The sequence below is a fragment of the Panicum virgatum genome, chromosome 2K, assembly GCF_016808335.1.
Source record: "Panicum virgatum strain AP13 chromosome 2K, P.virgatum_v5, whole genome shotgun sequence".
Lineage (NCBI taxonomy): Eukaryota > Viridiplantae > Streptophyta > Magnoliopsida > Poales > Poaceae > Panicum > Panicum virgatum.
Window position 1 is genome coordinate 18,213,763 of NC_053137.1, and position 25,989 is coordinate 18,239,751.

Here is a 25,989-nt window from a genome sequence, read left to right on the forward strand (position 1 = left end):
TTGGGCTAGGCGTGTGATGCCTATTAGCGCATGAGCCACCTAGCAAGTGTCGTGCCACAACGAGGACGTAGCTTGCTGGCAAGCAAGTGAACCTCGAGATAAATCTTGTGTCTCTTGGTTTATACATGCCTTTGCTCTCCAGTATCTCCCCTTATGCTACAGGTATGTTTGCCATTCTGGGTCGGAGAATCTAGAGCTGGGCCGGCACGCGTGAGCGGCCGGGCTTGATCTTCTTGGACGCCCGCCTTCCTTCCTTGAGCTGCTGCCTGCTGGGTGCTGGGAGCGGAGCTATGGGAACGTTGCTGACATTCACTCCACCGTTTAAGACATCTTTTTTTTTTAGATTAATGCTCATAGTATAATATCTCTGAAATGGATAGACGTGAACACCTCCCCTGGTCGGAGGTGGTTATGGTTCCGAGTGGACTTGAAGTGATAGAGAAGCTTAAGGTGAGCTACAAGGATGATCCTGAAGCGAAAGGAAGAGCCTGGACCAATCTGAGTGGATCTGGGAGTCATGTAGGTTCTTGGTTTATGCTTAGTTAAGATGGTAAACTCTGTAAGAACACATTTGTGACCTGGGCGCTGGGTGTCGCCAGCGCCAGGTCTAGTGCTTCTGGACAGGTGTGACCCACCTGAATGATGTAACGTACTATGTTTTGCCTTTGCTAATGCTAAAGGCAGGGGCGATGCCCTTAAACTCTATAAAAAAAAAAGCGCAGCCGCTGCAAGCTCAAGCGAACACCCGCCAACGTAAACAAAAGCAGCATATGTTGTCATTACCTGTACGTGCTGTAGTTCCAAATGAAAACATTCCCCTCACTTGTGCCTGTAATTATTATGGGATACTTGGGGTGGCAAGCAACAGCCGTGATGGCAGTGTCCCTCGGAGGCACCAGCAGTGATGATGTCTCTGACCTCACATCCAAGATTTGAAGCGTGTGAACATACGTCATTGACTCCATATCCAAGATCTGAAGTGCATAAAACGAATAAAAGGAACCAATGCGTTAGTAAACATTGTTTGGGACGCATATATTCTTCAAATTAATTAACAACTGTGACAGGTACCTTTGTTCGTCCTTCCTGCATGCTAATAGCCATGTAACACCCAATATTGTTACTTGTGAAATACGCAATAGACTCTACTTTCATTTTCCAGATCTTGACAGGATCGTCAGAATCGATGCTCCAGGTCTGGAGATTTCAATCATAAACGAAAGAAAATAATCATGCGCTGACACGAAAATTTAGGTGCTAACATGAAAAAAGATTAAAATTTAGGGTAAGAAAACCTTCACAGTCCTAGGTAAAGTGGTGACAGTGGCAAAAGTGCTGGCGTCCCTGGGGTTGAAGGCCACCTGAAGCACAGTGCCCTTCTGCCTTCTGAATTCGCGAGTACATGACCAGTCCTCACTCCAGTTCCATAGTCTGATTGTGCCATCGTCAGATGACGACAGTACAAGTGGCTGACTTGGGTGGACCGCCAAAGATGTAACTGCACCCTCGTGCGCTTCGACTCTCTCGACTTGTTTCGGTTCGCCATCATTATATGTGTGCACAAGGATCACCCCGTTACTATGACCTGATACAACCCATTGCATAGAGGCAATAAACTTAACCGAGCGACAAGGTCCACACCCTTTCTGATGACATTCCTCTACGATGAATCTATAATCGTGTGCTCCCTCAGGGTGGGCCTCCTGCAAACAAAGGTGACCTCTTATTAATTTACAGTTTAATGAACAAGTAAACATGGGCTCAATGCATAAAATACCAAAACAGAATAGAACAAAAAAAATGCTTAATAATACGCTTCTACAGAGTAGACCACCACTACCTTGGAGCCCGCCACTACCTTCCGGCTAAGGTTCCTCCAAATGCAAATATACCCTCCTTCATAACCCATGAGAACCCTATGTCAAACAATAGAAACATAATTAACAAGTGTAGCAAATTATTACTCCTCCCTCCATTTTTAAATTGTTATGAAAACAATTGTAGTTCAAACATATGAACTCAACTTAGCTAGTATGTGGAACATGATTTCTAGAGCAAAATTTTAAACCATGTACTCACCATTCCTCCGTCGGATGAACATCCATTGATGTTAGGTAACCAAAGTACTCATCATCTAACTTCACCTCACCCTGCAAAATACCTGTCAGCATAAAAAAGAAAAGAGTAAAGTCCATCAGCGGTCCCTAAACTTGTATCGTTGTGTTATTTCGGTCCCTAAACTTGCAAATCGACCATTTAGGTCCTCAAATTTGTTCGATTGTGTCATCTCGGTCCCTAAACTTAGAAATTACCCGTTTAGGTCCTCAAACTTGTTCGGTTGTGTCATTCCGGTCTCTAAACTTAATTTTGAGTCTCATTTAGGTCAAAACAATACGATCTAAAAACTATATATCAAAAAATAATTTATAACATTTTCATATAAACTCGAATGAAGACAAACTTTATATCAAAATTGTAGCCCTCGACATGATCTATAACTTTGTAGTTGAAAAGTTTCCGAATTAAAGTTGTTTAGGGTCCCAAAATATTGTGTAAGTCTATAGATTTTGAAATTTAAAATTTGAAATTAAATTTTGGGACACTAAATGACTTCAAATAAAAAACTTTTCAACTACAAAGTTGTAGACCATGTCAAGCTGATATAAAGTTTATCTTCATTCAAGTTCATATAAAAATGTTATCAATTATTTTCTAATATAAAGTTTTTGGACCACCCTGTTTTGATCAAGATGAGACTCAAAATCAAGTTTAGGGACCGGAATGACATAATTGAACAAGTTGGAGGATCTAAATGGGTGATTTCTAAGTTTAGGGACCTGATTGACATAGCCAGACAAGTTTGAGGACCTAAATGGTCGATTTTCAAGTTTAAGGACCGGAATGACATAGCTGGACAAGTTTAGGGACCGGTGATGAACTTTACTCAAAAGAAAAACAACAATTTCTTGTCGACCCAACTAGGGAAGGGCAAATGGAAGGAAAGATTAAACAAATTTTAATGAAAATTAACTCACCCAATGCCTCGCTGCAGGGTCGGGATCCCTAAACAAGACGACACCCTTCAAAGTCACATATTTATCCCTGGCTTCATCCGCAGCCAGATTATTATTGGTCTTGTCCGACTCATCATCATACATCTCAAGATGTTTTTTGTGCTGGATGTCAAGATGATGCCGGTGCCTGATGGGTTTCACATATATTTCGAACTCATCATTATCCCGCGGTGGCTTTTTCTTTCGCTCTCTCATTACCACATGGAAAGCACAAGTGAAATGTGAGTGCACAAAGCCACACAACCGTTTTTCATGGATGTACCACTCGGGGTAATTTTTAGGATCAACAAAGAATTGAACATCATTATCTGTTTTGTTGCATATGCTTAATCTGCTCTTGCTGCACTTGTTCAGCTCGAATGGGAAGCAGAGGAGTGAGGGGTAGATATCTATCAACTCTGTGATAAAGGAGCCAGGGCTCGTCTGCAATGAAAATTGAATTCACGGTAACATTAAAAATATCTTAGAAGATTGTATCATACTGGTTCCACACTTGAGAGTTCTTCGACACAGATATCAGGGAAGCCGTTAGGCCTTGAGCCCTGGCTAAATGTAACATATATTGAACCAGGTACAATGAAAACATCTAATGGTGGCACTTTCGTCTAGGCATTTTCTAATTTTCTTCTATATATGTTATGAAACATGTTGTTGTGGCACCATGGAATCAGGGTTATTAAAATTTGCTTCCGTTTGCTAGCACGAGAGAATTTGTTGAGTATCCGTTGCTCCTCTATGTGCTGATGCCTAGCGCTGCGCCTTTTGCAATAAGAGCTCTCTATGTGAGTATCCGTTGCTCCTCTATGTGCTGATGCCTAGCGCTGCGTCTTTTGCAAAAAGAGATCTCTATGTTTTTCAAAAATAACCCACAATCAAGTTCATCTACCCGGAGCTCCATTCACGCTTGGAATTGTTTTTGTTACAAAACCCAACTATAACTTTTATTCTTACGCGAAGAAGAGAAAATTCGTAGATTGTCTCCGGTTTGCATAAAACTCATCGCCGTAGATTTTGTGGAGAGCCCCCTCCACCTGGCACGAACCCTAAACTCTTTCCTCATTCCCCATCCTCCTTTCTCTCTCTTCTCCCCGCTGCCACTGCCACACCCACTCGCCCACCAAACACATGTCCAACACCAGCTACACCCCAACACGAAGCCTCCCACGGTTGGCATGTGGTACTCCTGGAGCGGTTGGACCGACGGTGGCACGGGGTTAGAGCATGAGGGTGGTATCTGGCGTGGGGGCATGACATAGGCGAGACACTGATGGAGGAAGGCACAAGCCCGGAAAACTTTCCTCCGATGTGAGGTGAAGAGGATCAAGGAGCGGTGGCGCGACTCAGGCTATCCCCACCGAGAGCACCTTGAGGCCTACTTTGGCAATAGGGGAAACCTGAGGGATCCCTGCGATTTACCTGGGCCAAAAACCCACGAGCCAATCTATCCCGGGACAATCTGTCACGCACTTTGGAAGCCCATCTGCGCAGGGCTCGAAGCCCTCTTCCCCTCTTTTTTCCCGCGCGGAAGGAATCCACTACTCTGGAGGCCGGGACGGTTCACCTGACTTGTCGCTCGCTCACCACTCGCTACTCCCCTCTATTTGTCCATTTTCTTATGCTACAAGCATCTATGTGCCTCTATGTCCATTTTCTTATGCTTTTCTTGGGGTGGTCCGGATGCTATAGTAACCCCGTTCCATTTGTAGTAACGAGTGAAATTTTGGTCCGTCCCTGAAAAAAATCGGGGCGTTCCTACAAATCATTTTTGTAGTATTGTGTCTATGAAGTGGAGGACCTTATATAATTTATTCTACTTTTGTTCATGATTTTTGTGGATTTTTTCCTTTTTGTTTGGGAGACATATACGGTACTTTGCTTCAATTGCACGATCATATTTACCAAATGAATTCTTGGATTGTTATATACTATATAGAACAGCAGTAGGTAAACTCATATAAAACAACAACCAAAGAGCAGCAGGGAATTCTCCCCTACTGTGGATACCTCCCACGGAGTTTTTTTCCCCGAAGGACTCAGCTGGCAGATCTGCGCATCCTATCGACGGGGACGTCGGCTACCACTTAATGCATAGCGCCGAAAAATTCTAGAATAAATTTAAAAAAATGCGAGTACCAGTGTCAAGTTCAGGAGTTAAATCCTGATGAGCAGGTTCCACCACAAAGAATCTAACTGGCTGATCTATGATCAGTTCGCATACCTCCTAAAGGAGTTGAGGCGACAATAAGAAATCCAAAATAATCCCGTCGGGGGCAGATTTTCCGGGCTAACTTCCCCCGCACTGCCAAAGTAGGCCTGAGGGTGTCCAATCCCCCGTGCAAGCCTCCTAAGCAGAGGCGGACACACACGCCAGTGACGCCACCCGGCAGGCTTCCGTGTGAAGTAGGTCCAAGGACCAGATTGTAATTTCAGTTTTTCTTGAGGTCCTTAGGGTTGGACAGCTGTCCTCCGTATCTTCTACGGTGTTCTGTATTTGTACTGCTTCGTTGTCTTTAATTAATACAGGTACACTTTCTCAAAAAAAAAATAAACGACGCCAATGAGGCCACTGCGGCACACATGGTGGCGGTGAAGCTAGCAGGCGGGGTACATCGCCGGGCAATGAGTCATGCCTGCGCTGCCAAGGTACCATCTCAAGCAACTGTCTTTGTTGGCATCATTCTCGATGAGCCCAAACTCGATTGTTTCCATGTCTTCCTTGCTATCTGTTGGGACATTATTACTGATGCTTCACATGTATGGACCAAATGCCGCATTCAAGGTGTTTGACGCAATGCCTTGGAAGAAGACCAAGTGCCATATTCAAGGTGTTTGCTGGTGATATAAGAGCAAGTTTAGTGGTAGGCTGGGAGCGGGCGGATACTGATGTGAATGAGAAAGAAACGAGGAGAGAGAGGGAGGCGGGCGTCTGGCAATACGCCCGCTCGGTGCCGGCTGAGAGCTCCTACCGCTGCTGCTATTGACTGACAGAGCTGCTGGGCATTAAAACTTCGCAGGACCCGCCACCATATGCGCCACCTCACCCCTCGCTTGCAGCCCGCTGCCGGCGGGATCACTAAACTTGCTCTAAGTTTGCGGGTGTCTTCCGATGTCCTTGGTGATTGGGTCGCATGCTTTGCCAGAAACGAATAGGTTCGTCCATAAGATTTATTGTTTGCCTAGATGATTATGTTCATGTATAAGAATCATTTACTTTGTGGTTCCGTGCCTTTGATTGTGGTTTTTGGTTGGGCGATGAGAACCAACACCTGGTGTTGGTTTGATCTTGCAGTGTTCTTTTGATGGAGTGAAAGGAGGGTTCTCATCACTCGATTTTTTGGACCGTTGGATCAAAATCCAATGATTCTCCTTCATCTTCTACCTCCATCCATCTTCTTCCCAACCTTCTTCACCTTCCCATGACGGCCCACCCCCACCGCCCAGCCCCGCCGCTGCCCCTCCGGCGCGGGCAAGCTAGGTCTTTGCCGGAGCTCGGAGCCCTAGCTCGCCCGCGCCGGCCCCTCCCGCCGCCGCCTTGCACTACCATCGCCCCCGCCCTGGCACTGTCCCAACCGCCGTCCTCCACCGCCCGGGGCGGCGGCGCCACCGCCGCCGGCCTTGCCGCCCCTGCGCCCGCCACCACCGCCGGCCCTCTTTCTAAGGCCGGCGGTGAGCAGCCCCCCCCCCCTAAGCAACCCCAAACCCTAATCCGAACCCTAACCTCGCCGGAGTTGGAGAAGTCGCCGGAGTTGGAGAAGAAAGGGAGGATTTAGTGAAAGAAAAAATCGAGTGAGGAGATGCCTCAAATCACTCAAGTGAGTGATAGCTTTCCCCTTTGAAAAAGCTCCAATTCCGTTTTAGTTTTTACTGCTTGGGATCCCTACCTCCTTGGTTTGTTGCCGTCTGTATTCCAAAACAATTTTTTTTCATGCGGTGCCCTGATGTGTTGTGAACGCCAAATTACAAATTGCAAATCCTCTTTGCAACCTTTCTCTGGCTGATAGCAGAGGCGAATCCATAGCCTATACTATCCGATGGTCAGCTTCTTAGAATTTTTTGTTAGCTCAGCACTTGTTTTTATTGGATCTAAAGGTCATGGGGTGTATATTACGATAAAGAACCCTGTACCCATAGGGATATATGAGGATATAACTGCCACTATCCAGTGCTAGGCTCACAATCAGGATGTGTGTCTTCCGATGTCCGATGTCCTTGGTGATTGGGTCGCATGCTTTACCTACTCATCTGGGTTCAAGTTCGTAATTAACTTGACATGAGTGCTCATATTTTTCTAGATTTATTCCAGAATTTAACGGCGTTATGTTTTTAGTGGTAGGCGATGTTCTCATCAATAACGAGGTGTCTGTGGTGACTTCGTCAATCTTGAGATCTCCCGGTCCAACTCAGTTCTTCGGAAGTGCTCATAGGGATAGGATGTGCGTGTGTGCGTTCGTAGAGGTGAGTACTACTACGAAAATATTAATCGAGGCTGGGCATATTTTTGAACCGCCGCAGATTTACCGAGACGATTATTTTTTATTAACTGAGACGGTAAAAAAAACCCGACTGCCTTGGTAAATCAATTTACCGAGCTGAGCGAACCTAACAGGACCGCCTCGGTTATACTATTTTAACTTAATTCGTACTACTTAACGAGTTTAAACCTGCATTGCCTAATAGATCCATACTAGTTTAAAATACTACTTCGTACTACTTAACGAGTTAAAGTAGTATAGATGTATCTAAACCGTTGGATTAAGAGAAATGAATGACCCTTGTTCATTTATTAAGCCTAATGGTTCTCAACTATTTACAGTGTTGCACAGCAATACATGAAGTCTTATGTTCGAAGCTTTAGGACTATTATATTGGAAAAATACTTAACACTACAAAAAATGCCTCTGTTTATTAAGAGGCATTATTGCATATTGCCTCGAGCACGAGGAAATCATCAATAATTTTTGTGTGGAGATTACTCACAAAGTGTCACTACTTTCCTAGATTCAATACATGGCAGGGCATTTACATGACATTTTATATTAGAACAAAAGTGTCATTATGGTTGTTTAGGGCGGACAAAATAACAATGTGTCTATGTCTACTATATGAAGAAAGTGATTGTAGAAGCTTGTTGTCATATTGTACTCACCGGCGTTACGGTTTCCGATTCCATGGCCGCACACAGCTGCAGCTTTGCAAAATTCTTTTCGACTTTTTGACAGACCTGGCCGTCAATAGGATGCACATTTGGAGGAGGTGGCGTCGGGTATGGTGGTATTTGATCATTGTATTGCACATGGTGAGCTACGTGAAGAGGCTCCTTTAAGATAGAAGCAATTGCCTACTCCAGAAGAAAAAATGTGACTGATTTACGTGGGTACTGGACATACTTGCATAGTATTATGTACTTATTATATATATGATGAAAAAATAGACATATTATCAGAGATATATACCTGTTCCTTGGCCGCCAACGATCTGAGTTCTTCAGTAATAACACGTACTTTTGGCCTCTTATCTTTATCAAAATCAACACACTGTACTGCTATTTCAATGCATTTCTTCACTTGACGGAAATATACATCTAGTAATGCACCTCCCATTGTCGACTTTAACCTTTCCCTCCAGATATTACATACCTGGAAAATTGAAATTTGTTCAATGGAGAAATCAGGTTAGGAATACAGAGGTATATTTTTTAAAAATACTTCTTTAATTAAAAGAGAGATGATCTTGTGATAAAAGGAGTTTCCTTACTTTCTGAACAAAACGTTTGTATTCTTGCGCAGAAGACATTCCCTCGAATTCTTTGTAACCACTAGGTCCTGCCATTACCTCTATAATTACGATACCTAAACTGAAAACGTCATTCTTGCATGTGATCTCGTTGTTACTCATGAATTCTGGTGGCATATATTTCCTGCAAGTTCCCATAAAATTAACATCATTCAATAAAATTTTCATCCAACTTAATGCAAGGATTAATTTAGTGAGAAATATATTTGAATACCGTGTTCCAATAACATTTTTTGTGACTAGTATCTGTGATCCGTATAATGATGGCCTCGCTAATCCAAAATCTGCTAGCTTTGGGACCATGTTCTGATCGAGTAATATGTTTGACGGTTTTAGATCTAGATGATAAATGGGTACTTCACGTCCTTCATGAAGGTGTAGTAGGCCCTCACAAATGCCCTTTATTAGTTGGTAATGCATGCACCAATTGTGTTCTAAAGATTTTTCTGCGGTAGACAAAATTATATGATACTTAATTAATTAAATGCAGATTAAGGAGTTAGTATATATATCCTGCATATACTAAATAATATGAGCAAATTTATGCATCGTCTTACTAGAAATATACTCCTCAAGGCTTCCATTCTGCAAATATTCAAAGCAGAGAATTTTATATTTGTTCCCAGATATAATAGTTTTTCCATAATGTTTAACAACTTTACTTTCGGTCACATAGCAATAGCCAACTGATCGTATAATATTTCGATGCCGGACCCCTTGCAGGTTAACAATTTCATTCAGAAACACTTTGTCATCAACATCTAGCGTAGGATAAAACATCTTCACAGCAATGTCTTTCCCATTGTATGTACCCTGTTTATCATATAAATCAGATAATCAATACAATGTTGTACACGGGCTTCTATGGTTGTTGGTTCAGAAACTGAAAGCAAGGAATTAACAATGTATGTACCTTGAAAACCTCTGCAAAGCCGCCAAATCCAAGCCTTTCTGAGAATCCATTTGTAGCAACTTCTAAGTCCTTATACGGAATGGGTATGTCCATTGTTACTGGGATCCTTCACTTTTCTTCCACTACTACAAAAAGTGCATTAACTGAGGCGTTTCCAAAAACCCTCAGAGGCGGGCACAATTTTTAACCACCTCGGTTAATGCCTAGCATTAACCGAGGCGGTCATTTCTTATTAACCGAGGCGGTTAGAGAAACCGCCTCGCAAAATAGATTAATCAAGACAGTTTTTTTGTTTACCGAGGCGGTTTTAACCGCCTCGGTTTAGGGTTTAGGGTTTAGGGTTTTAACCGCCTCGGTTAATCATTTACTGAGGTGGACATATATAAGACGTCCGCCTCAAAAAATGAGGCCTAGCCCACGGCCCACTATTGCACTCGACTATATAAACAGAACTTAGTTTTTTTTTCATTCCATCCCCTCACTCTCCCTCATCAGCCGCCGCCCCTCTCTCTTCCTCTCTCTCCCTCAGGCCCCCTCCCGGCGGCGACGCGGGGGTCCCTGGCCCCTCTTTCCTAGTGGCGGCGGCGCACGGGGCTCGGGCCCCTCCCTCCCGGCGGTGGCGGCGCGCGGGGTCCAGGCCCTCCCCCCCGGTGGTGGTGGCGCGCGGGGCTCTGGCCCCTCCCTTCTGGATCCAGCGAAGTGGAGGCCAGATCTGGCGAGGAGATCCCGGATCCAGCGGCGGCGACCGATGGGCTCGCCGGGCCTGTGATGGGCTCGGTGGGCTTTTCTCCTTTTTTAACTTTTTTTTATTTACCGAGGCGGGCATGGAAACCGCCACGGTTAAGTCATGATTTACCATGACGATGCCTCCGAGGCGGTTGGGCTTGCCTGCCTCGAAAAATATTTTTTGACCGTCTCGAAAAATAATTTTTGTAGTAGTGTGCATACATATATTTAAACAAACTGGTTGATCCTGTCCAAATAATCTTGAAAACTCTCACAACAAGAAAAATATATATTCATTGATTTGACTGAGTATAATCATCATTAGCCATGATAGTCATCCAATAAAGACCTTTTATAAATTATATACACCTTTGTTGTTGTACATAATTAAAATAACCTTAATATGGTTGAGTTGAAAGAAATTCACTTGGACTAATAATCAGATTTGTGTAACTTCACAGAAATTGAATAGAGTAGTAATGGCTAAAGAGTTTGTTAGAGAAATTTCTGATGATAATCAAATAATTGTTGACACCTGGACAGTGCAACATATGAAATCTCGACATCAAATTTGCACTTTATTGGATTAAGAATCATGAATTCTTTGAGCATGTTAAACAAATATGGGGCAAGAGGTATAAAGCTGAGAGAGCTTTCGTTAGGACTTAGCTTAAACACACAAAGCCTTGGCTGAGGTTTCAATATTCTGGGTAACACTTTAAAAAAAAGAAGAAAATAGCTTTAGATAGAACTTTGATAATTTGGAACAATTAGAGGAGAGTAGTAATCTTAATGTGATCACAGTTAGAGAGAAAAAATAAGGTCAAAGCAGAGATTCTACATATCCTAGAGGATGAAGAAGAGCTTTATTTGCACAAAAGATCCCATGAGACCTGGCTTCTCAAGGGTAACAATAACACATAATTTTTTTGTAGAATGGCAAATGGAAAGAAGGAAGCATAAAATAATTTACTTCCAAGACGGGCAGAATGTAACTGAAGGAGATGAAAGCCTCCTAGAACATGCTACTATGTACTATAAACAATTGTTTCGATCTGTCCTAAATAATAACATCCCCCCTCTCCAAACTGTCCCTTTTGGGATGGGATGGGAAAAGTATCCATAGAGGATAATGTTGCACTATGCAAATCTTTTTCAGAGGAGGAAGTTAAATGTGCTCTCATTCAAATGGAAACTATTAAGGCTTCCCAGATTCTATTCCAATTGAGTTTTATTAGTCATGTTGGGAGATTGTAAAGAAGGAAGTTGTTAAGAATTATTATAGAACTTCTAGGCTGGCAACTTGAATGTGAGTAGAATCCTCTTACCCAAGGTGAAAGATGCATGTAAAATACAGCAATATAAACTCATTTTGCCTCCTGAACTGCATCTATAAGCTAATTACGAAAACATTAACACTCAGAATTGAAGCTGTGGTGGCTAAGGTAATTCATAAAACCCAGGCAATTTTCATGAAGAATAGGAACATGGATGCCATTCTAGCCTTGCACAAAATTCTTCATGAAACCAAAATGAAGAAAACTCCTGGACAAGTTCTTAAGCTTGACTTTGAAAAGGCCTGTGGGAAGTCAATTGGAACTTCCTTTTTGAAATTTTAAGGCTGAGGAGTTTTGCTCTTAAATGGTGTACGTGGATTGAACAAGTGGTGGACAACAGAATAATTGGTGTCAAAATAAATAACAAAGCAGGCCCCTACTTTTCAAGTGAAAAAGGAGTGAGACACGGCCAGTGACCCTTTAATTTGTCATCAATACTGTTCAATTTTGTCAAAAAGGAGTGATAATAAATAGAATGGTGTTGAATGCATAATAGAATCAACTTATTGAGGGGCGAGCTATAAATCTGGTTGACAAGGCGGTGGCTACTCTCTGCAATATGCAGATGACACAATTCTTTGCATTAAAGATGACTTAGATATGACTAGAAAAAACTTGAAATTTTTATTGTACATTTATGAAATGCTTACGGGGCTGAAAATCGACTTTTCAAAAAGTGAGGTCCTGATAATAAATGTATTATAGAATATGAAGCATCTAGAAGTTGAAACGTTCGGTCACATGGTATCTGCAGTTCAGGATCCTCTCTCTCCCTGACCCCTCACTGCCCCCTCTACCCCTTCTGTTACCTCCTTCCTTCATCCATGGTACTCGACGAGGACACCCAGACTGCCGCTGATTTTGCCGCCGCGATTGTCGCTGCTCTTGCCCCTACCCCTACACCGAGCCTAGCCTCAGCGCTCCCATCAACGTCAAGACTCACATTCAATTCGCTCCTGAACTTGATCCACCAAACTACACATGGAGGGAGCTACTCCCTCCATACTCAAAAAACCTGATGTTTAGGATAGCGACACGGTCTCCAAAACACAATTTTGACTTCTTATTTCTCTAAAAATATTTATCAAAAAGTGATATATGTATACTTTTATAAAAGTATTTTTCAAGACAAATCTATTCATATAATTTTTATATTTTCAAACTCAACAACTTGAGAATTATTCATGATTTATATTCTCAAGGTTTGACACAAATTTTGTCCTAAACGTCAGGTTTTTTAGGTATGGAGGGAGTATTCCTTACCTGCATCGACGGCGCACCGGTGCCTGACGAACCCAATGCAAATTGGCAGGCAATCGACTGCTCTATCCGATCACTGATGTACTACTCCTCGTCATCACCTCGTGTGATCCGTCTGATCATGGAGACAGCTGGACCAAGCCGGCTGCGAACCTCTTCCTCAACAACAAAGCGTCTCAGGCTATGACCCTGGAGGCGAAGTTACGTGCTCTGACATAGGGCAATTTGTTGGCCCTTGAGTCACTAATACAAAAATGATTTGAAGCAATGACACCATTTTTTTATAGGAGCGGCTCAATCACCAACCACCCCTATAGTGGGCAAGTCGGACCCATAGAACAAGCTGCCCCTACAAATCGAATAGTAGAGGCGGCTGCTGGTATGAACTGACCCTACAAATATGTCTATTTGTAAGGGCAGCTCACTCACGAGCCGTCCTTCCTGTCTTCATTTGTAGAGGTGGGTAATTTTATCGGCCACCCAGTAAAGTTTTAGGTGCAGTTTCTCGGACAAAATATCAGCCCGCGCCTGTGAATGGAATACTTGGTGGAGAACGCGCGCTCTAGATTCAAAATGTTGGCAATCAAAAGCAAAAAAGACAGGCCTTGTCGGTTTCAAACCAAAGGAAGGAGGGGCTGCATGCATTTACTACACACCAGTTTTCTCCCACCCACACGTTATCTCTCCTCTTCTCCATCAACTCGCACATTCCTCCCCAAACAAGTAGCACAACAGGAGAGGTAACGCAGCCGGCTCCAGGTGCTTTCCATCGCTGTGGGCCTCCTCGTCTCCACCAAGCGGGCTCCCGGTGCGGCCGCTTCCCCACCAAGCCACTATGGCGGCACTGGCAGATCCCACGTGGTTTCTCCAGTGGCGGCGGAACCGGCGCGGACCACGGCAGCCCGAGATTCGGTGCGGCGTGGCAGCTCACACAGCGTCCCTGCGGAGGTCTCTGCGGTGGCACAAGCAGGGCCCAGCGCGACCTCCCGTATCTTGGCGGCGACGGCACCGATGCGGGTAAGTCTAGCGTTGACGCTGGGGGCGTCCCCGATGTCGGCACGACGAAGGCGACCCTGACGAAGGCTAGGCCGGCAGCAGCAGGAGGCAGTCCAGCTGCAGATATGGCAAAAACAAGTGTGGCGAGCCGATGCAACCGCGCGGTGGGTGGTTAGCTGTAACACCCGGTGTTAATTTTATGTTTAACTTGCTAATCATAAGTTTAATCCTGTCATTAGCGCTAATTAAGTTTGCATAGTATATTCTGCCTTAGCTAGTTTTGATCACGTTTTTCTCCCTAATCCAAGTTTCAAATCAACTTTCACCCAAAACAAAAGTTGTAGATCTTTTCTTCCTCTACAACTTTTATTTTGGCCAAATTTCTAGTTGACATATGAAATTTTGAGTTTCAATCGATCAAAATCGAGTAAAAACCAGTCAAACTGGATCCCTGTGCTTCCACTGTGCTCGGCGCCCATACCGCGACCGACCGCCGGCGACTCCATGCGTCGGCCATCATGGTGATCCTCGTCCTACGTGCGTGCCGCTCTTATCCGTTCCCCATGCCGTCCCTATCCATTCCCCTCTCTTCTCCTACCTCGAGCTCGAGCTGAGTCGAGCCCGAGCAGCCCCGCCGCGGAGCGCCCCTGCTCTGGCCGAACCCCGCCGCCCCGCTTCGATTCCCCGCGCCCCAGCCTTCCTCGCCTCATCCCGCACCTCCGCCGCCCCTCCCTAAGCCCGACCGAGCCCTACCCCGGCCGGAAATGGGCCCCTGTACCACCGGCCTCCATTAAACTTCGACGAAACTCAGGCTGCACGTCGATCCATCCTTCCGGCCCTTCTCCCTCCAACCTAGGTATAAGAATCGACTCCCCTCGACTCACTAATGCTCATGCTCGCCTCGTTCCATCGCGTTCATGTCGTTTCCGCGCTCGTTCTCGAGCCATGCCGCCGCCAGCATGCTGCTCACGCCGCGCCCCACCTCCGGCCGTTCCAGACCCCAACTGAGCACACCCCCGGGTAGCCCTTGCTTCCCTCTTGCTCCTCCACCCCTCCCTCGCCGCCGACATAGCCTTCTCTTGGCGAATCGAGCTCCCAAGCGGCCTCCTCTATTCCAGTTCGTGTGGAGGACTTCGGGCAACAATTGAATAAAGTCCAGGGGTTTTCTGTGAAATCTATGACTCATATGAATAGTCCTTCGTGGACCAAATCGCTTAGAACTTTGAAAATCCATAGAAAATAGTAGAAAAATGCTAAAAATGCAAAACCAGTTTTGTTAGCTTCATATTTTTATGCTATATAAGATAGAATCATGAAATGTGTTGTTTGACAAATAATTATGTGTAGTTTTATTTATGCTAGATAAATGCTTTTGTATATTGTTAAATGCCTAAGTGGAGTTAGGAGCATGAAAAAAAATATAAACCTAGTTGGGTTAAATTATTTTTAGCATTTAGAACTTAGAAAAAATATTTAACCTGCTGTTTGTTTAATGTTTCTATGATGTATTGATTTAATTATGAGTAATGCTATTTTTAGCTTGTTTATTTAATATCTGCAGTTCTGGAAGTCAAAAAATTATGAAATTTATGCAGTAGCTTACTCTTTGCATGTTTAGTTCATTGTAAAAATTTCAGAACCAGAAGCTATGTGCATGTTTGTAAATCTATTTTTGTTTAGTTTGTCTTGTTGAGGCTAAATTAAATACTTTTTGTTATCAATAAATGTTGGTAAATTTTTGTGGCATGATTTATCAATACCTTAACCTGCTGGTAAAGGTTTTCTATCAGGTTATGGCTGCATGTCCAGTTTTTGTATTTGTTTAGCTACTAGCTGTAGCTTTTCCTTTTATGTTTGTTGCTAAATAAGTTATTTTCTGTATGGTTAATTTCAGCAATTTGTGTCGATCATGTGTAAATCATGTTCACCCTGTTAGACCAGTATATGGTTGGTTTTATTTAACTTGCTTATGCTTGCTTGTTAGTTAAATAAAGTCTCTAGTTAATCCTTCGTGCTTTATAGCGTTGCTTGGCTTTTTTAAATAAAATTTAGTAATGTTTTTCGAAGGAATCACTTAAGGCTGAAGTGTTTGAAATCTGAAATTTTACATCAGAAACAAACCGTTTTTCTTTTAAGCTTGTTGTTTTCTTGCTATGGTTAATCAGTAAATGTTGTCCTAGCCATGTCTGTTTGATTGCATTGTATTGCGTCATGTGTTTTTCTTATGTTCATACATATGCATTATTGCATCTCATTTAGGTAGAATAGATGAACTATGTGAAGTACGTGCTGTTGGAGCCAAAACCGAAGACGATGTTTGGTGGACATATCCAGAAGATGGATGGATGGATCCCGATGTGCATTACCGAAGGGAGATGCTCGCCAAGCAAGTATCATCTAACCAACACCGACTTAGTGTTACTCCCAGGCAAGCCCCGGAGCATAACCCTAATTTTCAGTATTCAATGTTTATTTAAGTATTTGTGCATTTACATTTCTAGGAGTTGTATGGAACCCTAGTATGCATGCTTCTCCCTAGATACCTATGAGTTTATACTAGTATACATGTGTCGTTAGAAATGCTTTGCTAAGTAGAAACTCGGTAGAAGTCGAGTGATTCCTGTCACTCACGAGATATAAGATCTTGATACTTATGGCAAAGTGGTTTGAGAATGAATATGTGAGAAAAGAAAATTGGAGACCGGGCGGAGAGGAATTGGATTATGGGTATGGAATGGATGAAAAATAAACCTCTGCCTGTGTCGATTGAGGACCGTACTGTTGTTGGCACTATTGATCAAGGATTGAACAGTACTAACCACATGCCGGAAGTAGGAGGTAGTCAAAACCGGTAAACTGTGTACCGCTTTACGATGATACTTTCAATCCGTCTTGCTACGCTGGGCGTGGGATGATGGCGGGTGTTGGATTGGATGTCGCCTCCGGGTTCTCCGGGAGTTCACTGTGAGGGGCCCTTCACCTGGGTTTTAGCAGGCGTAGTTCAGATGTCGTGGTAATGATGGGAACAGCTGACGCGTGTGGCCTGGCGTGGTTTGCATATGTCGTGTGAGTTAGGTCCACCTTGCAAGGTTAAATCGGATCGATTCGCCGTGACTCGCGGTTATGAGAGCCTTGATCTCTCGGTCACATCATAGTAAACAAGTGGCACGAGAATGGCAATGTGATGAAATATGTTTATTGTACTCTTGGAAAATATAATGTGATATACCATGTTTGCTCTAGATGTTTATGCAAACCTAGTTGATGTTTGTACATTAAACTTGAACTAAAATATTGAAAGTAAGGATTCACTATTAGTCGCCTTTCAGCAAAATAAACTCCAGGCCAAAAAACTTTGCATGTCTAGATAGTGGGCTAAGTATACCCATGTCGGGTAAGTCTTGCTGAGTATTAGTATACTCAGGGTTTGTTGTTACCCTGTTTCAGATGTAGCTGCTGCTGGTTGGAGCTAACCAGGATTCACATCGGTGGGCTCGATGTGACATCCTCACGTCATCGTAGTTATCGTAGTTTTTCTAAACTAAACTTCTATTTAAATTTTGCCGTATTTTAAACTCTGATATTTTACGTAAACTTGTTTGCAAAACTCCGCATTGTAAATTGACTTTGAGAACTTTTGTCTACTTGTAATCATCTGTGCTCGTCTTCGTACGAGACTTCCAGTGTTTTTCGATCCTTAACACGACAAACGACCGGATTACACCGTTTTAAGTGCGTGGTAGCTTGATTAACCATTAAAATGATAATTAGTGCACTTAAGCCGATTTAATTTAGGCGGTTCTGCTACACTAGCGGTGCGGCGTCCGTCCTAACAAGGCGCGCAGTTTCCAAAGGCGAGACCGGCTGGTGGCGCAGCGGCAGTCCCCGGCGAGCAGCGCTGTTTCAGTTGGTGTGGCGTGGGCCCGGCTGGTCGCCCGCAGCTTGCCACCAATTTTTTTATTTTTAATCCCTTTGTAGGAGTGGTTCTTATTTTTAAGCGTCTCTACAAATAATGTTTATAGGGGCTGGTGGCTGCACCCTCCCCTCGTCCACAACTCCCTTCAGCAGAGGCAAGGGCGCCTCCTACAACAACTGTTGGCGTGGTCACTGGCCACGGAACAACCCTTGTAGTAGCTCCTTCCAGATGTGGCCGCAGTCGCAGTCAAGCCCGGGCATACTGGGCGCTCGCCCGGGCCCTCCCCCGTTCAGCCGGCGTTGTTCCAAGGCATACCTCATGCCAATTTTGCCGCTGCTCCTCAACCTGGTTACCCCTATGGCACCCCATGGCTTCTACAGAAGCTCCATGGCCAGTGCTTCCACCGTTGATCCAACGGTGTCATGGAATCAGGTTACGCTCCGGCAAACGCTTTCAACACCATGACGCTGCAACAACCAGAGCCAACACTAGTATAGAAAAGATTTTTAGAGGCAGTTAAAATCGGTTTTCTGAGACAGTTTGAAAAGCAAATATAATACCACTGATTGTAAACATAAAGATTTTCAGAGGCAGTTTTAAAACCACCTCGAAAATCAATTTTTAGGAATGGTTCTCTTTAGACAACCACCTCTAAAAGTCGATTTTCAGTGGGGGTTGACTCCCTCAAAATAATTTTCAAAATTTTTATAAATTAATTAGTCTAATAAAAAATAAGAAAAATATTTTTGATGTAGCCCAAAGGGCTAATTAAGGATCGGCCATAGCTCACAAATCAATTTACTTTCCACTTGTTTTGAAGTGTTTCATCCCTCTACCATCGCATGTCGGGTATGTAAGAAACGGATACCCTCATTAATGAGTTAAAACGGTATGAACATTTCCAGAAAGAAAGAGGGCCCAGCCGTCAAAGCCGGGCCGGCCCCAGCTTATCTCAGCTCTGTCTTGGCCCCCGAGGGCTCGGGCGCAAAACCACGAAGCGGTTCACTCGAGCTCCCTCAGCAGGACCTCGGGAGAATACTATTCCCTCGACCAGCCCTATCTGTGCCCGACCTCAAGCGAAGGACTACTCGAGAGGGAAACCCTGCCTCACACGAACTCCTGACACTGGGCCCAGAGATGACTCTTGACCAGACCAGGAGAAGGACGAACACTCGATACAGTGCCAAACTGTGTTAACCTTGACTTCTTTACCCCCACCAGCCGGGTAAAAAGCAACGACACATACTAAAAACCACCCGGACCACCCTATTATCCGGAGAGTAAAACTGTGGCCATGTCCTACAGGAGTGTGGAAGCATCGCCCAACAGGTTTTATGGCGTGGTAAGTGTAACTCAAAGCCACTGTAACAGCGATACTCTACAGCAGGATGGAGCGACGGCTAGACCAACCCTTCAATGCGAATCCAGGCACCCGCTCAGCATTTCCTTCAACAAAGAGAGAAGGACGAATCTCGACTGTAGTTGCACTATTCATCTACAGGAGCAAGGACGCCGACTACTCCGACTCAACGCCGCCCCCCCTCTCTCTTCTTCATATTTTTTCTCTTTCTTCTTTTCCTCCTTTGTCTCTAAACAAAACACGTGTACACATGCCCTCTCCTTCCGACTATAAAAGGGGAGGCAGGGAGGCCCATCAGGGGGACACTTCTAGCCAACTAGAACTCTACTCTGCCACCAATATTGGCACGAAACACTCAATCATCTCCTTATAAACTTGGGGGCTGGACCCCTCCCTCGAAGGCTTGTAATCCCCTACTGCAAGCACCTCTAGCGGTGCAAGATAACACAAAACACACGACTAGATGTAGGGCATGTTGCCTGAACCGGTATAAGACCTCGTGTTCCCTTTGACCCCACCACTAACTCGAACAAGCAAGTAGTGGCGCACAATCTATCTCACTTGTCTAGTGTGTGCGGAACCCCCAGTTCAACACACCGACACCGCACCATTGTTGATGCATGTTAACATATGATTTTATCCATCAACAAGACATGAGAAATGCATTAAAATGGATGTAAACATAGGATTAGGGGTCTACCTGACAAAGTTCCACGAGTTTTGGTGAATTATGTATTTTTCAGGGACTATACAAGGAAACAACGAGAGTTATCAAGCCATATGAGATTGGGACGTGTCCCAAACAAATTCCAACAAGAAACATAGAAAAGAAGACTCCAGAAGACACCAGAAGGCAACATGAGGAAGCCTGGCCCTAGCCAGGGCTCGGCCGAGTTCTGGTCAAGCATGTCCGAGCCCCTGGTCCCACCAATCAGTCTCAGCTTTGGATGTCGGTTCATAACCGCCATTGAGATGCAATCTAAGCAGTTATCCAAGGTCGGTTTGATCCAAGGGCTATGGTTCATCGCTCCTGACTATATAACTAAACCCCTGACCCCTGGGTGAAAACCTAATTCATTCGAAGTCATTATCAATTCATATCAAGAAGAGAAGCCAGGGCAGAAGAAGAAGAGAGCATCTCCACCAGAGATTAGGATAGCTACTCAACTGTCTAGTTCTAGTTCTAGTTCTAGACCTAGTTCTAGATTAGCAAGTTAGATTCAAGTAGAGTCGAGTGTTGCCAGCTCAGGATTCTACACCTTCAAGTCACTAGGAGGCTGGTACTATCTTGTATCCCTTATTATGACTTTATTCTATTCCAATATTATGTGTTTGTTTGCTTTGATCTTAGTTTGCTCTAGTAGTATATTTGATATAGTCATGATTAATGATAATTTTACACATTTATTCGTAGAGCTCCTAGCTCACTACTCGAGTGGGTTAGGTGGTAAAGATTATGTATGCATGGTGCTTAGATATTATTTACCTGCGGATGCATCTTATATTCTGGGCCATGTGGTAGATCGCGGGTGTGGCATTCCTGCTGAGTCCTTTGGAGTCCACTCCCCGTTTATAAGACAAGTTGAACATGATTATAAGGATAGGCTTGCTCTGTTCCTGATATTCCTTATTAATCTTCATGATGTGTAGTTTCAAAGTTATTATGCTATACATGATTGTATATGTGCTAGAGTAGATGAATAACTGAGTAAATTAAATGCTACATAAGAATTTAATCTCTTAATTAGTCCACGCTGATCGTTCTAGTGAGTAGTTATGCCTATCTCTGTGTGTTACCTCTGCCTAAGTTATCATTGCTATCATTATCATATCTTTATCATTACTGGCTTACCCCTGTTAAGTAAGTTCCTTGCAATTGATTCTCTCTTAAGTAATCTCATTTATCAATCATCTCTAGCCACTTCATATTTTCCTCCCTGTGGTTAAAATATAAATAACGATACCTGGATTACTCCCGGTTGAAATGCTACAGTGGTATTTTCTATCTGTGCGCTTGCGGATAACCTTTGTCACATATATAATAATTATTCTTAAAGATTTCAAGGAGCATATTACAGATACCATAAATGCATTTCTAGCATTGCTGCTGGGGATGACAACCTAGCGTTACGGTAATGCTATGAAATGTCCACACACTGGTACTCCTAGTGGCATATCACTAGGGGGTGAGATTAACTCAACCCTCTAGGGGTAGAGACGTTAAGGAATACCAACAACCACACAATAACTTGTGACTAATTCTAAGATGCTATCTATTTGTAATAATATGTACAAATCTTGTAGTCAATAATTTAACACATAAACAATCTTAAATGAGAAAACTAACAACTACAAAGTTTTAGATCTCATCAAGCACTACAACTTTCATATATATAGGACATTTCTCCGTCCAAGGTCATTTGAAAATTTTAAAAATTTGAAATTCAAAATCTAAGACTTAATTTATATATTTGGAACCCTAAATGAACTCCATAAACTTTATCAACTATAAAGTTTTGATCTCATCGAGCTCTACAATTTTGATATAAAATTTGTCTTCATCCTACTTCATTTAAAAAGATATGAATTTCTTTGTGCTATAGCTATTCTTAAGGAAGGTTGACTTAGTCAACCATCCTTGAAAATCTACTTTTAGGGAAGGTGCACTTAATAAAACAACTTCTAAAAACTATTCATTTTCAGAGATGGTTGACATAAGCAACCATCCTTAAAAATAGCATTTTTAGAGGCGATTCTTTTAATGGAACCGCACCTAAAAATTCACTGAAAATGGATCTTTAGCGACGGTCACAGAGCCACAGTGCTCCCCGATGATGTTAGAGGCGGCATGCTAGTTTAACCGCATTTGATAGAAAAGGGAGGCGTCCCTAATAATCTTTTTTGTACTAGTGCAAATTGGTACATGAATTATAGTGCATCCTCACACCTCTCATCGTCCTCGCATAATCTCTTCTCCATCAACACCTCCTCTAACCCCCATTCTAACATTATTATCGGCAATGGTTCTCCTTTCTATACCTATTTCTTGTACTGGCCATAACTCCTCCCTAACCCTACTCAGCCTTTACATCTTCATAACGTTATCACCTCTCAAGTTTTAACGATTCTTATTTTTGTTTGCTAATTCACCAAACCAGGGAAGTTCCTCCACTGATGTACGTGATGGCTTTGGGGATCTTTACTGTTCCTCCCGGCGTCAACTCCACCTCCACCTGCCTTCCTAACTGCCCTGGAGACTACATGGCATCAGCGTTGGGGCACATCATGGGGTGCAAATTATCTCTCGTTTGCGTTCCAGTAAAGCTATTTCTATTGCACCTAATTCCCATGACACCTCACTATGCCATGCATGTGAATTAGGTTTGCCACAGTCGTTTACCTTTTTCCAACTCCTTGTCCTGCTCCACTATATACCTTTTGAGTTGATTCACTGTGATTTGTGGACATCTCCTATTATGAGCATCTATGAGTCTAAATATTATCTTGTATGTTTGGATGATTTTACTCATTATTTGTGGACTTTCCCTCTTGCTATTAAATCCGACATGTTCAATACCTTGCGCAATTTTCACAGCTATGTCCTTACTCACTTCAACTGTTGTGTACAGTTTATTCACTGTGACCGAATGCTTCAACTTCTAGATGATTCAGGGGGCGTTTAGTTCCCTTTGGTGAAAATTTTTGGGCGTCACGTCAATGTTTGACCAGATGTCGGGAGGGTTTTTCGAACACTAATTAAAAAAATAATTTCAGAACTCACTTGGAAACCGCGAGACGAATCTTTTGAGGCCTTTGACCGCATCATTAGCACATGTGGGCTACTGTAGCACTTATGGCTAATCATGCACTAATTAGGCTCAAAAGATTCGTCTCGTCGTGTACATCCAAACTGTGTAATTAGTTTTGTTATTTAATTACATTTAGTGATTCATATATGTGTTCAAAGGGGAGGTGAAAATTTTTGGGTGAAAATTTTTGGTAACTAAACGGGCTCTCATATTCTAATAAAATGACTATAACAAAAGAGTGAACATATATATGCGCTGAAATGTGTTTAACTTTTTTTTTTTGAGAAAGGCTGAAATGTGTTTAACTGTGAAGTGAGGCTGTTTCCTATGAAGTATATCTTGGGGTTCCTATTAGTCCCAACAGACATCGGATCAGTGGTTGGATTATGTAAATTGTCATTCACAGTCAGTCAACTAGGATCTTCTTCTGTCCTTCAATCACACATGGGTGCATGTATGGGCATCGTGTGCATCTACCCTCCTTTACCTATACATAATTCTCAAGTATCATTCAAATCTTAATCCCTCTTGAACCTAAGGCTGACAACAGACGGACAGACTATATAGTGTGACAAAGCAGCCAGTAATAATATAGACAACTGTAGTTTAGGAATACCCAACTTTGAAGTCCTAGATCCATGTCGGTAAAGGCATCCGCAATGACTAGCTATTGGGCTAGCTAGATCAGACGTGGCAAGCAAAAAGTAGGAGAAAGAGTAGTCACTAGTGACGAGAAAATGACCGATCTATTTCATGTAGCCTAAGAATATGTGAAAGGAACATGTGAGAGGAGCATGTGGATCTAGTAGTGTAAAATAGTCTTTTTTTCTTGTCTCTCACATCCACATCAGCTGACTATGTAGCTATAACCATTGCGGACGCCCTAATAACCATGCAATGTCTATTCATTGCCAGTGTGTGTGGCGCTATACCGCTTGCACGTAGAACACAAGGACCACTTGGCACTTGGGTGATTCCAGTTCCAGCAAGGCGCCTCGGCACCATCAAGAATCTCGCACACACATTAGGCCAATCCCTATGGGAGTGTTATAGGGTGTCATGGACATTAAATTTGCTAACATGTACTAATAGTATGAGAAAAGAGGAGAGATAAGTGTCATGAAATATGAGACCACTGACACAGTTCTCAAATTTCCAGTCTTAGTAACTGTGTCGATGATACTCCCACGGAGAGTGGCTTTAGGCGACATAAGGCCATCTTAGTGGAGATTTCGGGAGTGTCATACACATTAAATAGGACCCCACGTCAGTCAAAAGTGAATCTTTGCATGAAACAGAGAGGAGAAAGAAGGAGAAAGTTTCATGGAGATGAAACGTTTGGGCACCAACACTTGGGGTCGAGCGAGAAAGTTTCATCCGATGGATCCTGTGCTCCAAACGCTCGCGCCTCTACCCAATCTTTCCTGCCCCTGTCGAATCCTTTCCGTCCCCGTCCGCCGCCGCTCCTTGACAGCTTCGATTGAGCAGAGCAGAGCTCCACGGCGATCGGAACCGGCGGCGAGTGCTGCGGCTAGCGGCACCGGCTCAGGCGGGCGCGGGCACAGGCGCGTTTCGTTCCCAGCTCCGGGCGGGCACGGGCGCAGGCCGCATCCCTGGCTCCGGTTGGCGCGGGCGCAAGCGCGTCCTGTCCCCGGCTCCCGGCGGGTGGAGGAGAATGTGGGCGGCACGGAGCTTCGCCGGATACGAGCACACGCCGGATTTGCTCGTCTCTCACCGCAAGAAGTCTCAGCTGGCAACGCCTCCGTGCCGGGGTGGCGGCGGCGCGCAGCGGCGCAGGTCCAGTAGCGACGTGGTGGGGGCGAGCACAGCAGTCGACGGCGGCCTTTTCTCTGTTCTAGTAGCAGCAATGTAGCTTAGCACCTGATGGGAAGCACGACCTGAAAGAAGCTAGCTTGTGCAGTATTGTGCGGAAACTACCAAAGCATGCTAGCTTGTGCAGTATCGTATCTGCTTCTTGTGCGTACGCTACTGATGAATACTAGCTTGTGCAGTCTTGTGTTAGTTTGATCAAATATGGCCACATAAACATATGTAGCATTTGATCAAAGCACCGTGCAATAATTTAAAGATGTTTGTATTCTATGGAATCGTGAGATGAAATTATCCCACTTACAGAGCCTGATCGAAAGAAGAAAGAAAAAGTAGAATCAACTGGAAGAAGGAAAAGAAAATATCTTCATGCACCTGTCGGAGGAGCGCCGCCGCGGGTCGGTTGGCCCTCTTTCGGATCTGCAGTGGCAGCGCCAACCCTGGCTGGCACCCGTCTGGCTCAGGCAGCCGGAGCGCTGCCGTCCTCCAACACAGCCCGCGTGACGGGCGAGGTCAATCAACGACAACTTATTCCTGAGCACACCGCCCTCTCGTCCGTGGTAGAAGACAGGAGCATGCGGACATGCGGTGGTGGCAGGTCCCACGAGGTGTACTGATGTGGAGGAGAGAAGCGGGATGAGGCTCCCATGGAAACACCAAGCTGGTCATGGAAGGATAGGTGTTAGCGAGCCTAAGTATTGTGAGGAAAAATAAGAGAGAGAATTTTCTAAAATAAATAGAAAACACTTATTGTATTACTTGGCTCTTCTTAGCTTATAACCAAATAACTTGGCTCTATTATGGACCGTGCTCTTAGTCTATTTTTCACCTCACACGGTCTACATTAAATTTTCTAATGTTATGGACCCACTAAATTTTTTTTTTTGAAAACCGAGACCTCACCCAATTTTTTGTATTTGGCGGCTAAGGGCATCCTCAACGGTTGTCGATCTGCTAGCTAGATGTCGACATAGA

At 43.8% G+C, this 25,989-nt stretch overlaps 1 protein-coding gene across 1 annotated transcript in view; it reads right to left on the reverse strand.

Annotated features, from left to right (window-relative positions):
• LOC120669924 overlaps nt 1–25,654 on the reverse strand; it is a 36,454-nt gene extending 10,800 nt beyond the window's left edge. The window contains exons 1-13 of the mRNA XM_039949833.1: nt 25,390–25,654; nt 9,781–9,905; nt 9,425–9,680; nt 9,082–9,313; nt 8,829–8,991; nt 8,528–8,710; nt 8,221–8,412; nt 3,036–3,497; nt 2,080–2,150; nt 1,841–1,916; nt 1,296–1,703; nt 1,072–1,197; nt 784–974 (exon numbers count right to left, since the gene is read on the reverse strand). Coding sequence (XP_039805767.1) covers nt 784–974; nt 1,072–1,197; nt 1,296–1,703; nt 1,841–1,916; nt 2,080–2,150; nt 3,036–3,497; nt 8,221–8,412; nt 8,528–8,710; nt 8,829–8,991; nt 9,082–9,313; nt 9,425–9,680; nt 9,781–9,873 — 2,453 coding nt within the window. The 5' untranslated portion in view covers nt 9,874–9,905; nt 25,390–25,654. The remainder of the gene's footprint in view (nt 1–783; nt 975–1,071; nt 1,198–1,295; nt 1,704–1,840; nt 1,917–2,079; nt 2,151–3,035; nt 3,498–8,220; nt 8,413–8,527; nt 8,711–8,828; nt 8,992–9,081; nt 9,314–9,424; nt 9,681–9,780; nt 9,906–25,389) is intronic.
• Between the last annotated feature and the right edge of the window lie 335 nt (nt 25,655–25,989).